At 43.0% G+C, this 15,829-nt stretch overlaps 1 protein-coding gene across 1 annotated transcript in view; it reads left to right on the forward strand.

Annotated features, from left to right (window-relative positions):
- greb1 (growth regulating estrogen receptor binding 1) overlaps positions 1–15,829 on the forward strand; it is a 194,519-nt gene that overhangs the window by 115,947 nt on the left and 62,743 nt on the right. Inside the window, exon 19 of the mRNA XM_060855164.1 lies at positions 2,643–2,758. Coding sequence (XP_060711147.1) covers positions 2,643–2,758 — 116 coding nt within the window. The remainder of the gene's footprint in view (positions 1–2,642; positions 2,759–15,829) is intronic.

Consider the following 15,829-nt stretch of genomic DNA (forward strand, 5'->3'; position numbering starts at 1 on the left):
TGGAACCAGACTGGTCTCCTCTGCAGCAATGGCCTCCTCTGGTGGCCCTGTGTAAAGAGGACATTCTGCTTAAATACTTCCCCATCCGGCAAGGCCCCTCGGCCTTTACCTGCAAAGTAGAACACCACATTTCCCTTGTTTGGGTCAAATATCAGGAACCATGCAGGGCAGCATCGGAATTCAGTGCTTGACTTAGTGCACAATCAGCTTTTAGGGATGGCCCAGTGCCAGGTGCATCCTGGGATATCCCAGCAGTGGCGACAAGTTGTTCTGGGTACCTTGATAGGTAGAATGAGGATAGATTTGGAAATGAGAGTTACCTTAAGGGTGAATAGGTCAGAAATTGCTCTGAAAACTCAGCAGCTCTAACAGCATTTTTGGAGAGAAAACAGAGTTAACAATCATGTTCTGAAGAAGGGTCATTGGACCCGAAACATCGAATCTGCTTTTTGTCCGTAGAAGATACCAGACCTGCAGAGTTTTCCCAGCAAATATTTGTTTCTGATTTCCAGTGTCTGCAGTTCTTTGGCTTTTTTGTCCATTGCTAAAAAGGTGAGTTTGGTAAGATACAGTGAGAATGTCCACTGGACATCACAATGAAAATCCATCCATGTTAAGCTCAACAAAACTTGCACTTATTGGAAGCTATGTCAGATTCAGCCCACATCACTCAATTCCTTCATGCTGCTTTCCCATTGTTTTATTACTGTGATGTAAGTACAACACTGCATTCCAACAGGATGTCCGATCCTATTGGCTGTCTCTGTTTTATTTCTCATTGCTAATTCCCCTAACCTATGCTATCATTCTTCTTCTCTCTTACTGTGCACTATTCTTTTGCTGTGAGGAATTTTGTAAGTTCATCCTTTGCCTGAACAGAAAGGGCTAAATTTTCAAAGCCATTTCAGTGTGGGAGAATAACTGATACAACCATAAATTCGGGCACATGCCAACAGTGGTATACTTACTGCCAATCAATCCTCCCACCAACGTTTAGGTCTGTGAAGTGGGAGATGCCTCCTATCCAGGACCCCATGACCAACTTTCCCCCAACTTGTCCAAGATGTTCCCTACACCCAGCTCTCACTGGAGACTGACATCCTGGCCCCAGCAAAATCCCTGACTCAAATGTCGAGGCCCATCACTGAGTCCCACCTTCTTGGCATACCAGCAGTAGCCACTACCATTGCTTACCACTGTCACAGCTGCTAATGAGCAGCTTTATAAGCAGCACTTCCTCCTGGAGGTCCCACCTCTTACTGAAGGGTTGTCACATGAGAAATGAAGGTGGAGGGACAAGTGGAGGTCAGCTGGCCCACAACATGTACATATGCATGTGGGGAACCTGTCCTCAGTGGAAAGTACAGCCCATAATCCGTGGTAGCTCAGAAACTTTCATCGTATTGCCCTTATATTAATAATTTCTAAAACCATGAAAGTTCTTGTAAATTCAAATTAGCCAGCTCCTGATAGGTTGTGACCGAGTTTAGGATTGTCAGTATATTTTTCTGGATGTCATACCATTGTTGATTTTCCTAGCAATGACATGCAGCTCTTTGTTCAATATTACACTGAACCTCATCAAAGGCTTTGACCTGGTCTGGCCCTGTACATAAAGTTGTCATTGCAACTTTACCCCTTAGGTCAGTTCTGCTGTAACCCAACAGTTGTGTTCCTCTGCAATCTTGCGCTATAGAAAATTGCGCTGTAGATGATTGCTAATAGAAAATCACTATTCCCATTCAGTAGAAAGTTTGTGGTATCCAAACAACATCCACAATTCGTCAATCACGCGATAGCCAATTTGCGCTGACGAAACACATGTTGTAGCAGAATGACTTATAATTTCAAAATTGTGTCATATGCTGTAATACACTCCTGAGCTGTGAAAAGTGGTGTTTCCTTAATGATAAAACACATGCAACATCAGGTTATAATCCAACAGAATTGTTTGGAAGTCCAAGCTTTTGGAGCGCTGCTCCGTTGTCAGGTAACTAGTAGTGAACTGTCTGACACAGAAGCAGTGCTCCGAAAGCTAGTGCTTCCAAATAAACCTATTGGACTATAACCTGGTGTCGTGTGATTTTTAACTTTGTCCACCCCAGTCCAACACTGGCACCTCCGCATCTCCCTAATGCCTTTGTGCTTTCTTCATTTGTTTTCTCCAGATCTCTTGCATTAAAGCTATAATTGTTCCAGGTGCTTTGTTTATTCCCATTATATTTATTTGGTTCTGTCCAAGTTTAAAACTGTTTTTACCCATTGATATTATTGTGATTTCCTCTATGTTAGTGCACATGAATGATTTCACAGGGAGTGTGCTATCTGAAAGTTTATTAACAAATGACCACATACACTAATGTAACATCTCAGACTGTATATACAGTCTGGGTTATATGCTGATTTCTACAACTGTTACAATGTGGAATGACATTGCCAGAACCAACAGGCTATTAAATACTAGTGATTGACCACCAATGGCTAACTGAAAGCAACACAGACGTTGTTCATTGTAAAAGCCTGTGGTTTTTTTGACTTGGTTAATGCATTTTAAAAGTGTTTGTTCTTTTGTAGAAACCTTCACAATTACCGATCAGAATAGCCAACAAGAATAAATTGGTATGTATCTCTTGTTTTGAAAGATTTGGCAAAAGATAGAGGATCCTGATTGGAAGCCTGAAACCTACTTGGATCTGGAAGACCTACCGTGCATACTGATCTTATCTGGTGCTGATCCTTATGGAGAATCCTTTCCACGGTAAGAAACGTTTTTGTTTAAAGAAGATTTGATTATTATTACCTGCTAAAACTTCTCTCTAGAGCAGTAAAGATATAGCCAAATGACCACCTTTGTAAGTGTTTTGTTGGCTGCTTGTTATTTTGCGAAAAGACAACTATCCATCGGGGTGGGAACTGAGGAACATGCAAATGAGTTGGAGGTTGGTAGCCTTTCCACGCTTGATCTGTAGTCCGACAAGGAGGAAGTGAGGACTGCAGAAGCTGGAGATCAGAGTCGAGAGTGTATTGCTGGAAAAGCACAGCAGGTCAGGCAACATCCGAGGAGCAGGAGAATCCCAACTATAGTCTGACTCTTTGGATTCCAAATTTACTGAGTTAGTTCACCAAAAACCTGTGAGCACTCTATTTATAACTTGTGTTGAATTCAAAGGAAAGGCATCCTTTTGCAATCCATTTGAATGTTTGGCTAGCATGCTCTGCTTATATTTTGACCTGAAAATAGCCACTAACCATCTACCAGACGAAAGTGAGGACTGCAGATGCTGGAGATTAGAGTCGAGAGTGTTGTGCTGGACAAACACAGCAGGTCAGTTTTTCCAGCACCATCCTCTCGATGCCAACCATGTACCACTACCAGTGGGATCAGTTGTAAGGAATGAGCTTGGTAAGTAGTTATTATGTAAGCCACAAGTTCTCTTTGAGGTAGATTTGGTGGTTACATTTGGCGAGAAGGAAAACGTTTGGGATGTACTATGCAAGACCTTAAATCTTGTTTGTACAGGGAAAGTAAAGTAATTCAGATAACGTTGACTAGACTACCATCCGAAATAGAGGATGAATCTGGAAAAGTCTCATGAGGAAAGATTGAACAGGCTAGCTTTATATCCCCTGACGTTTTGGAAGGCTAACAGATGACTTAATTGACACGCAAGGTCCAAAATGGTCTAGACAAGGTAGATGTGTTGGAGGGGATGCTTCCTCTTGTGAGAGAATCCAAAACTGGGGGAGACACTGTTTCAGATTAAAGGGTCATCAAATTAAGACAGAGGTAAGGAGAAATTTTTCTTAAAGGTTTATGATTCTTTGGAAATCTTTCTCAAAGGGCAGTGGACGTAATGTCTTTGACAATTTTAAGGCAGAGGTCAAGAGCTTCTTTATAAACAAATGGAGGGAGTCGATCAAAAGTAGACAGGAATGTGAGATTAAGCTTGTAAGCAGATCAGCCGTGATCTTATAGGATGATGGACCAGATACAAGGGACTGAGTGGCCTACTTCTGCCTGAGCATATATGTAGTTGTTCAATTTCTCGGGCGACAATCTGTGTGGCATTTAAGCATTCTCTCTGTCTGCATGAGTTTCCTCCGGTTTCCTTCCACAGCCCTCAGATGTAGGAAAGTAAATCTTAGCAGGACTTAAACACTTAATGGTAAGGTCCTAAGGAGTGTTACTGAACAAAGAAATCTTGGAGTGCAGGTTCATAGCTCCATGAAAGTAGAATTGTAGGTAGCTAGGACAGTGAAGAAGGTGTTTGGTATGCTTTCCTTTATTGGTCAGAGTACTGAATACAGAAGTTGTGAGGTCATGTTGCCACTACCATTGCTTACCACTGTCACAGCTGCTAATGAACAGCTTTATAAGCAGCACTTCCTCCATTGCTTAGGCACTATCAGAAGGATTTTGTGAAACTTGAAAGGGCTCAGAAAAGATTTTAAAGAATGTTACCAAATTTGGAGGATTTGAGCAATAGGGAGAGGCTGAACAGACTAGGGCTGTTTTCCCTGGAGTGTCGGAGGCTGAGGGGTGACCTTATAGAGATTTATAAAATCATGAGGGGCATGGATAGGATAAATAAAGTCTTTTCCCTGAGGTTGGAGAGACCAGAACTAGAGGTCATAGGTTTAGAGTGAGAGGGAAAGAAATAAAAGAGGCCTAAGGGGCAACTTTTTCATGCAGAGGGTGGTACGTATATGGAATGAGCTGCCAGAGGAAGTGGTGGAGGCTGGTACAATTGCAACATTTAAAAAGGCATCTGGATGGGTGTATGAATAGGAAGGGTTTGGAGGGATATGGACCAGGTGCTGGCAGGTGGGACGAGATTGAGTTGGGATATCTGGTCGGCATGGATGATTTGGACCGAGATGTCCGTTTCTGAGCTGTCCATCTCCGTGACTCTCTGATTCCATGTGCCGGTTAGGTAGATTGGCCATGCTGAATTGCCCAAAGTGTGCAAGCTAGACGCGTTAACTCTGGTTAATGAGGGGTTACAGGGATAGGTGGGATGCTCTTCAAAGGGTCAGTGCACACTAGATGGGCTGAATGGCTTGTATCTGCCCCATAGGAATTCTGTGATAGAGTTTGGTTTTAGCTGAGCTGTCTGATCTTTTAAACAAAGATGTCTTCAAGCAGACAATAAACATCTTAAAAAAAAACACAAAGCTATTCTCACAAATCATATTTGAACTTGAGATAAGAGCATTGGGAATAATAACAAATTCATCATGAATTTCTTGTAAAAACTCTCAGCATTCCTTTCTGGCAGTTACATTGTTTTTTTAAAATCCAAAATGCAGCTGCCAACACTGTACTTTTGCAAGGGTCCGATGGCAGCTGAGATATGGATTTTTTTTCTGATTGTCTGTAGCAGTTTGGGAAATTTACTTCCCTGACCACTTAACAGGACAGTTAAGAGTCAGTCACATTATTGCAGTAATATTTCCTTCTTGAAAAGATGTGGAGATTTTATGAATATCTCAAATTCATTAATTCGAGCTCTTTATTCTTGAAAGATCTTATGTAATTTTTAAAATGACAATATGAAGAATGTTTGTAAGATCCCAGGTGCTCTATTCTCACTAGGAGAATAGCCTTCTTGCTAGGAAATTGTGAGGATTTAATCTGCATTGTAAGGGAGAAATAACATTCCCACTCATTGCTGTGCAAATTGCTGTGAAGATGATGGTTAAAATTTTGAATGACTTCATCATTGGCAAAGCACACATAGAGAACTCAAACCACAGATCCTCACTCTGCTCCCTCTGACCATTTTTAGAGTTGAAATGATTGTAACCCAATCAAGTCACAATGTTGTCCTTACCTTTGTTAAATTTACCATTTAATTTATGGTTCACCATTTCCAGTCCAAGAAAGCCTGGCTAACTTATGTAATTGATGAGAAACATGTCAGAATAGTCACAGTCAGAAATTTGGCCCATTGTGTCTCTAACTCAGTTACCCCTTCCTCTGACCCTTTCTTTGTAATCTGGGGGCTGATGCAATTCTCTTTTGAAAACCACAGTTGAATCTGCCTTCATCAATTGGATAAGTAACACATTCCAGCCCCTAACCACTGACTGCATAAAATTCAGCTTCATGTCAATGTTGGCTTTTTCCCGATCACTTTAACTCCATGACCTCTGGTTCTCAACCCTTCTGCGATGAAAATAATTTGTGTCTACCAACTTTGACTGGACCCTTGAGATTTGATATCAATTCCTAACATCTTCTGTAAGGAAAACAATTTGATGTTCTCCAATATATCCACAACCAAAGTCATATACCCCTAGAGACATTGTCTTCGGTCTTTTCTGTGTCTTCTCTGAAACCTTCAAATCGTTCCTAAAGTGTAGCGTTCGGAACTTGATTTTCAGCTTAGACTGAATTATTGTTTTGTAAAGATTTACCATTACTTCCTTGCTTTGTACTCTGTGCCTCTATGTGTGGGTAAGATCGTGCCCTCAATTGTTATTGCTTTGCTGATGTGGGCATCTAATTGGGTATGGGGGTGTTGGGTAGGGGGTGGATGGCTCTACCATCTTCAAACCCTATTAAGTCCAGGGCAGTCAATGCACACGTAAGGGCCACATCCCACAGCCATGTATTAATCTAATCGAAGGTTGGTGGGGAGCATTGCCATTCCAAGATCAGGGTTTCCTGCTACTACAACACCCATTTTGTGCCACCTGTCAGTAGAATGGGGAAAATCCTACTGAGAACCACCACCCACCCTTATTGTAGACCCTGCCCTCTGAATCCCCATTCCTAATGAAGGGCTCCTGCCCAAAACATCAATTCTCCTGCTCCTTGGATGCTTCATGACCTGCTTTTCCAGCCCCATTCTTGAAAATGAAAAATCACACAACGCCAGGTTATAGTCCAACAGGTTTATTTGGAGACACCAGCTTTCGAAGCGCTGCTTCTTCATCAGGTGGTTGTGGAGCAGAATTATATGACACAGAATTTAGAGCAACAGGATTGCTGTGTCATTAGAATGTAATATTAAACAAATTTAGTTTGAGTCTTTCATCTTTTAGAGTGATCGTGTTAGTTTCAGTCCCTTCATATGTAAATCCCAGAACTTGTTTAAAGTTACATTCTCAAGATAGATTTTAGCAATAAGTGCCATCTCAGCTCAGGTAATGCATTGAAGGTGTGAAGTTAAAATCTGTCTGTGTGGGTGTGAGTGTGGGGGGTGTATGTGTGAGCATATGAGAGACAACTTTTGTATGAGAGAGGGTGTGTGTGTGTGTGCGCACGTGTGCATGTGTGTGTGTGTGTGTGTATGTATGTGTGTGTGTGACAGTGCAGTGGGGTCACCTGTAGTGTGACATGAACCCAAGGTCCTGGTTGAGGCCATCCTCATGGGTACCGAACTTGGCTATCAGCCTCTGCTCAGCCACTTTACATTGTTGCCTATTCTGAAGTCCGCCTTAGATGATGGTCACTTTAAGGTCTGAGGCCGAATGTCCCTGACCGCTGACTGCTGTCTGACTGGGAGGGAATACCCCCGTCTTGTGATTGTTGTGCGGTGTCCACTCATGCCATAAATGCTGTCGGATGCGAATCCTATCAGATCGAGTGGATCGGTCGAAGAAACAGATAGAAGCGATAAGGAATTTACAACAGCAACAGTATGTGATGGATGGCAGTTATAGGAAGGGGGGGATAGTCTCAGATACAGTCACATAGATGGGTTAACTCCAAAAGGGTAAGAGAGGTAGGCAGCTAGTGCAGGAGTCTTTTGTGGATATACCCATTTCAAATAGGTATGCTGTTTTGGAAAATGTAGGGGGTGATGGATTCTCAGGGGAACGTAGCACGAACAGCCATGTTTCTGGTATTTGAGACTGGCTCTAATGTAACGAGGGATATGTCGGCTTCCAAGAGATCAATTGTGTTAGAGGATTCTGTAGTCAGAGGTACAGACAGACGTTTCTGTGGCCAGCAGAGAAAAAGCAGAATGATGTGTTGTTTCCCTGGTGCCAGGATCAAGGATGTCTCACACAGGGTGCAGAATGTTCTCTCAGGAGCCAGCAGGAGGTCATTGTCCACATTGGAACCAACGACATTGGAAGGGAAAAGGTTGAGACTCTGAAGGGAGATTACAGAGAGTTAGGCAGAAATTTAAAAAGGAGGTTCTCAAGGGTAGTAATATCTGGATTACTCCCAATGCTATGAGCTAGTGAGGGCAGGAATAGGAAGATAAAGCTGATGAATGCATGGCTGAGGAGCTGGTGAATGGGAGAAGGATTCATATTTTTGGATCATTGGAATCTCTTTTGGGGTAGAAGTGACCTGTACAAGAAGGACGGATTGCACCTAAATTGGAAGGGGACTAATATATTGGCAGGAACATTTGCTAGAACTGCTTGGGAGGTTTGGAGGTTTTAAACTAGTAAGGTTGAAGGGGTGGGACCCAGGGAGATGGTGAGGAAAGAGATCGATCTGAGACGGGTACAGTTGAGAACAGAAGTGAGTCAAACAGTCAGGGCAGGCAGGGACAAGGTAGACCTAATAAATTAAACTGCATTTATTTCAATGCAAGGGGCCTAACAGAGAAGGCAGATGAACCCAGGGCACGGTTAGGAACATGGGACTGGGATATCATAGCAATTACGGAAACATGGCTCAGGGAAGGGCAGAACTGGCAGCTTAATGTTCCAGGATACAAACGCGACAGGAAGGATAGAAAGGGAGGCAAGAGAGGAGGGGGAGTGACATTTTTGATAAGAGATAGCATTACAGCTGTGCTGAGGGAGGATATTCCTGGAAATACATCCAGGGAAGTTATTTGGGTGGAACTGAGAAATAAAAAAGGGATGATCACCTTATTGGGATTGTTTTTAGACCCCCATATAGTCAGAAGGAAATTGAGAAACAAACTTGTAAGGAGATCTCAGCTATCTGTAAGAATAATAAGGTAGTTAGGGTAGGGGATTTTAACTTTCCAAACATCGCCTTGGACTGCCATAGTGTTAAAGGTTGAGATGGAGAGGAATTTCTTATGTGTGTACAAGACAATTTTCTGATTCAGTATGTGGATGTACCTATTAGAGAAGGTGCAAAACTTGACCTGCTCTTGGGAAATAAGGCAGGGCAGGTGACTGATGTGCCAGTGGGGGAGCACTTTGGGGCCAGCGACCATAATTCTATTCGTTTTAAAATAGTGATGGAAAAGGATAGACCAGATCTAAAGGTTGATGTTCTAAACTGGAGAAAGGCCAATTTTGACAGTATTAGGCAAGGACTTTAGAAAGCTGATTGGAGGCAGATGTTTGCAGGTAAAGGGACGGCTGGAAAATGGGAAGCCTTCAGAAATGAGATAACAAGAATCTAGAGAAAGTATACTACTGTCAGTGTGAAAGGGAAGGCTGGTAGGTATAGGGAATGCTGGATGACTAAAGAAATTGAGCGTTTGGTTAAGAAAAAGAAGGAAGCACATGTCAGGTATAGACAGGATAGATCGAGTGAATCCTTAGAAGAGTATAAAGGCAGTAGGAGTATACTTAAGAGGGAAATCAGGAGGGCAAAACGGGGACATGAGATAGCTTTGGCAAATAGAATTAAGGAGAATCCAAAGGGGTTTTACACATATATTAAGGACAAAAAGGTAACGAGGGAGAGAATAGGGCCCCTCAAAGATCAGCAAGGCAGCCTTTGTGTGGAGCCACAGAAAATGGGGGAGATACTAAGTGAATATTTTGCATCAGTATTTACTGTGGAAAAGGATATGGAAGATATAGACTGTAGGGAAATAGATGGTGACATCTTGCAAAATGTCCAGATTACAGAGGAGGAAATGCTGGATGTCTTGAAACGGTTAAAGGTGGATAAATCCCCAGGTGTACCTGAGAACTCTGTGGGAAGCTAGAGAAGTGATTGCTGAGCCTCTTGCTGAGATATTTGTATCATTGATAGTCACAGGTGAGGTGCCAGAAGACTGGAGGTTGGTAAACATGGTGCCACTGTTTAAGAATGGTGGTAAAGACAAGCCAGGGAACTATAGACTGGTGAGCCTGACCTCGGTGGTGGGCAAGTTATTGGAGGGAAACCTGAGGGACAGGATGTACATGTATTTGGAAAGGCAAGGACTGATTCAGGATAGTCAACATGGCTTTGTGCGTGGGAAATTATGTCTCACAAACTTAATCGAGTATTTTTAAGAAATAACAAAGAGGATTGATGAGGGCAGAGCAGCAGATGTGATCTATATGGACTTCAGTAAGGCGTTCGACAAGGTTCCCATGGGAGACTGGTTAGCAAGGTTAGACCTCATGGAATACAGGGAGAACTAACCATTTGCATACAGAACTGGCTCAAAGGTAGAAGACAGACGGTGGTGGTGGAGGGTTGTTTTTCAAACTGGAGGCCTGTGTCCATTGGAGTGCCACAAGGATCAGTGCTGGGCCGTCTATTGTTTTGTCATTTACATAAATGATTTGGATGTGAGCATAAGAGGTACAGTTAGTAAGTTTGCAGATGACACCAAAATTGGAGGTGTAGTGGACAGCAAAGAGGCTTACCTCAGATTACAACAGGATCTGGACCAGATTGGCCAATGGGCTGAGAAGTGGCAGATGGAGTTTAATTCAGATAAATGCGAGGTGCTGCATTTTGGGAAAGCAAATCTTAGCAGGACTTCTAGACTTAATGGTAAGGTCCTAGGGAGTGTTGCTGAACAAAGAGACCTTGGAGTGCAGGTTCATAGCTCCTTGAAAGTGGAGTCACAGGTGGATAAGATAGTGAAGAAGGCGTTTGGTATGCTTTCCTTTATTGGTCAGAGTATTGAGTACAGGAGTTGGGAGGTCATTTTGTGGCTGTACAGGACATTGGTTAGGCCACTGTTGGAATATTGTGTGCAATTCTGGTCTCCTTCCTATCGGAAAGATGTTGTGAAATTTGAAAGGGTTCAGAAAAAATTTACAAGGATGTTGCCAGGGTTGGAGGATTTGAGCTACAGGGAGAGGCTGAACAGGCTGGGGCTGTTTTCCCTGGAGTGTCGGAGGCTGAGGAGTGACCTTATAGAGGTTTACAAAATTATGAGGGACATGGATAGGATAAATAGACAAATTTCTTTCCCTGGGTTGGGGGAGTCCAGAACTAGAGGGCATAGGTTTAGGGTGAGAGGGGAAAGATATAAAAGAGACCTAAGAGGCAACTTATTCACGCAGAGGGTGTTACGTGTATGGAATGAGCTGCCAGAGGATGTGGGGGAACAATTGCGACACTTAAGAGGCATTTGGATGGGTATATGAATAGGAAGGGTTTGGAGGGATATGGGCTGGGTGCTGGCAGGTGGGACTAGATTGGGTTGTGATATCTGGTCGGCATGGACCGAAGGGTCTGTTTCCATGCTGTACATCTCTATGACTCTATGACTTTATCTGTTGCCACAGCCTTTGCTCAGTCTCGTCAATGTACCATGCCTCACAGCATCCTTGCTTGCAGCGTATGAGATAGACAACATTGGCCGAGTCACTCAAGTACCTGCCGCGTAGAGTACCTGATCACGTTAAAAGATGAAAGACTCAAGCTAAATTTGTTTAAGTGACGCCGGTGTTGGACTGGGGTGTACAAAGTTAAAAGTCACACAACACCAGGTTATAGTCCAGGGTAAAAATTTCTGGGTGTGCATGTAAGTGGTGTAGTTGGACCTGTTGGACTATAACCTGGTGTTGATCTTCTAAGAGAAAGTGAGGACTGCAGATGCTGGAGATCAGAACTGATAATGTGTTGCTGGAAAAGCGCAGCAGGTCAGGCAGCATCCAAGGAGCAGGAAAATCGATTCTCCTGCTCCTTGAATGCTGCCTGACCTGCTGCGCTTTTCCAGCAACACATTTTCAGCTATAACCTGGTGTTGTGTGACTTTTAAATTTGTTTGATGTTACGTTACAATGACACTGCAATCCTGTTGCTATAAATTCTGTGTCGTATGATTCTGCCCCACAACCACCTGATGAAGAAGCAGCACTGCGAAAGCTAGTGCCTCCATCCGGTTGGACTATAACCTGGTGGTGTGTGATTTTTAACTTGCCTCGACTGACCTCAATTCAATCTTGGAGGGCTCAGGTGTGTGTGATACCAGCAGCAGCCACTGCCTCCCCAGTGGCGCTGCTGAGTACAGAAGATGAAGCCTGATGGTATCTGACCTCTGACCCCAGAAAAGGCCACTACTGACATATTAAGTGCCTGAATAGCACAAGGTATGGTGGCCTGTCCATTCATCCAGTCTGTCTATAACCCCTTGAAGTTTATCACTGTCGGCCTGTCGTTTACAATATGTTTTCAGAAGTTTTGGAATTGTACCCTATAAGTCTAGCCTATTAACCCAAAGCACAGTCTCAAAAGGAACCTCACAGTGTACATTCATGCCAAATGACAAACAACTGTTCTTACGCTTTGTGTCCTATCATTCAGGCAACTTTGTACCCATGTTTTCACTGTCCTTGTGTTCATTGGACATCTATTTTGCTGGCAAGCTAGTTAGTTGCAACTTTATCAAGAGCCATTTGTAAATCCATAGATACCTTAGACAGCATCTTTCAAATCCATGACCATTACCATCTGGAAAGACAAGGGCTGGAGATATGTGGGAATACCACCACCAAGTTCACATCCAAATAACTCACCATCCTGACTTCGAAATATATCGCCATTCCTTCACTGCTGCTGGGTCAAATCCTGGAATTTCCTCCCTAAGGGCATTGTGGCAACTCACGCACTGCAGTGGGTCACAAGACAGCTCACCACTACCTTCTGAAGGGCAACTAGGGATCAGCAATAAATGCTTGCCCAGCCAGCGACACCCATGTCCCAGGAGTGAATAAAAAATATTTGCAAATAGCTGAATACAAAATCCTCTAGTCTCCATAGCAATCAGGAAGTTGTTCAAATATGATTCTTTGAAACAAAAAGCTCTTCCTTGCGATATGTAATATATTTTGTAAATTGAAGCATGTTGATTAATCCAGTTGAAGATGGATTTATTCAGGAGAATAGCATTTTGAAACAGTCGCAAGGTTTGTAGCTCAGCTTGAGGTTTAGGGTGTAGGTTTGCTCGCTGAGCTGTAGGTTTGATATCCAGACGTTTCATTACCTGGCTAGGTAACATCATCAGTGGCAAAATCCAAGTGAAGCGAAGCTGTTGTCTCCTGCTTTCTATTTATATCTTTCTCCTGGATGGGGTTCCTGGAGTTTGTGGTGATGTCATTTCCTGTTTGTTTTCTGAGGGGTTGATAGATGACATCTAGATCTATGTGCTTGTTTATGGCGTTGTGGTTCGAGTGCCAGGTCTCTAGGAATTCTCTGGCATGTCTTTGCTTAGCCTGTCCCAGGATAGATGTGTTGTCCCAGTCGACGGTAATCTGATTTTTAAAAACTTAAATTGACTTTGCTCCAGCATAATGATAAATGGTTTCTGTTACAGTCAAGTGTGTTCTTGTCAATTAAAAGTTATATTTAAAAGCCATAAAAGCTTATCTTGGTGTTCATTTGCCTCAAAATTATGTTATTTTTTACAGTTTCATCTGGAGTCTAAAGTAGGTCCAGTTAGCAGTACTTCCCAGAGGTGATTCATTCGAGGTGGGGATTTTGTGGGATGCCAGTTCTTAGTGTGAATGCTTTTAAAATAAGAATGAAAGATTGTGGAAAAGCTCAATTTGTACAAGATAGAATTTGCATTTGAACAGAAGAATTTAACCCCAGCTGCCATTTTATGTGCAGCTTGTGAAGAATATAAAAAACAATCCACCTTTCATGGGGTTTCATGGTTGCGACATGTAAGTGGTCCCCAAGCACACATTGCTACCCTGCGACCTCACATTCAGGCAGGATAATGTGGCTCAGTGGCAGTTTCCCAGAATGAGCTAGGCAAGAAATTTTTCTTTCAATCTTTTGCCATTTGACTCAAACGAAAGTGTGCACTCTGCACAAGGTTCATAATCTGCACGGAAACGTGGTGTCATTGTAGACAATGAAGAACATTTTCTAAGATTACAAACAGATCTTGATCAAATGGGTCAATGGGCTGAAAAATGGCAGATGGGGTTCAACTGGATAAATGTGAGGTATTGTATTTTGGTGCAATAGACCTTACACAATTAATGGCAGAGCATTGGGTAGTGTTGTGAAACAGAGGAAGCTAGGGGTGCAGGTACATAATTCGTTAAAGTTTGCATCACAGATAGATAGGGTGGTTGAAAAGGATTTGGCATGCTTGTCTTTATTGCTCAGTCCTTTGAGTATATGAGTTAGGAAGTCATGTTGAGGACATTGATGAGGCCTCTTCTATGTCCAGTTCTGGTCACTCAGTTATAAGAAGGACGTTATTAAGCTGGAGAGGATTCAGAAGAGATTTACCAGGATGTTGCCGGGTATGGAAGGTTTGAGTTATAAGGAAAGGCTGGGACTTATTTTTTCACTGGAGCGTAGGAGGTTGAGAGGCAACCTTGTGGAAGTTTATAAAGTAATGAGCGGTAAAGATAGAGCTAATGGTAGTTGACTTTTCTCTAGGACATGGGATTTCAAGACTGGGGCATATTTTTAAGGTGAGAGGAGAAAGATTTTAAAAAGACACAAGGAGCAAATATTTTACATGAGGTGGTTTGCGTGTAGAATGAACTTCCTGAGGAAGTGATGGATATGGGCACGATTACAATGTTTAAAAGACATTTAATAGGAAAGGTTTGGAGGGATATGGACCAGGAGCAGGCAGATGGGACTAGTTTTGTTTGGGATTATGTATGGTGTGAACTGATTGGACTGAGTGTCTGTTTCCGTGATGTATGACTCTGTGTAAGCAGGCTGTTCAAGAGGGTGTCCCAGCAACTGTAATGCCCATTGCACCCTTCCTCAGGGCTCGAGTAAGCATTGGGACACTGTGACAGGTCACATCTACTGCAAATGTACGGCAACAAGCTCAGTGATCTGGGCATGAGCATCAGTGGTTTCATAATCAGGGAGGGATCAGCTTTTGAGGTTGGGGTTTCTTGATTAGTGGCTCTGATCATTAGCAAACTGTCTCATGTGATTCTCTGCGAGGTTTGTCCATCTTACAGCAGAAGAACTTGTGTTCTGATAAGTCAAGGACATTGCAGAGTTTATGTAATGAATGGACTCACCCACTTTCAGCATTGGAGACCGGTCTGTCTCAGGAAGCTCCATCAGATGATAACACATCTTTCCTTGCTGGTCCATAACCATCCACTTTTTACATGGTCCCAAAGACTCAGCATCTCAAGTTGGGGTAAGCGTGACTGGAACTGCTGTCTCCAATGGAGACTAGCCACAGCTGCCTCTATCTATTATTTGCTGAACCTTTCATTCAAAAACCACAAAAGGCCCACTGCGCTGTTTGTGTCTGCACCGGTTGACGATGTATCTCACTTCTGTGAAGTAGTTCCTCCAATCACTTCATTACTCTTTCAGTACCAACCCTGTGTAGGAGAGAAGGTCAGCTACTTACCCTACTTTACCCAGGATTTGGAGATGCTGGTGTTGGACTGAAGTGTACAAAGTTAAAGATCACGCAACACCAGGTTATAGTCCAACAGTTTAATTGGAAGCATACTAGCTTTCGGAGCGCCTGATGAAGGAGCAGCGCTCCCAAAGCTAGTGTGCTTCCAATGAAACGTTTTACCCAGAGGTTACTTCATCATCTCTCTGGGGTCATCCACTGGAAACACCCTCCTAACCCTGGAAACTGCTGCAAAGTGCGTTAATGGGCCATTCAAATGAGCTTCACCATCTCCAACTGACTTCAGTGCTGTGATCATCACATGGTCAGGGATCACCGCCTCCATCAATGTTGCCAAG

This window comes from Hemiscyllium ocellatum, chromosome 3 (genome assembly GCF_020745735.1).
Source record: "Hemiscyllium ocellatum isolate sHemOce1 chromosome 3, sHemOce1.pat.X.cur, whole genome shotgun sequence".
Taxonomy (NCBI): domain Eukaryota; kingdom Metazoa; phylum Chordata; class Chondrichthyes; order Orectolobiformes; family Hemiscylliidae; genus Hemiscyllium; species Hemiscyllium ocellatum.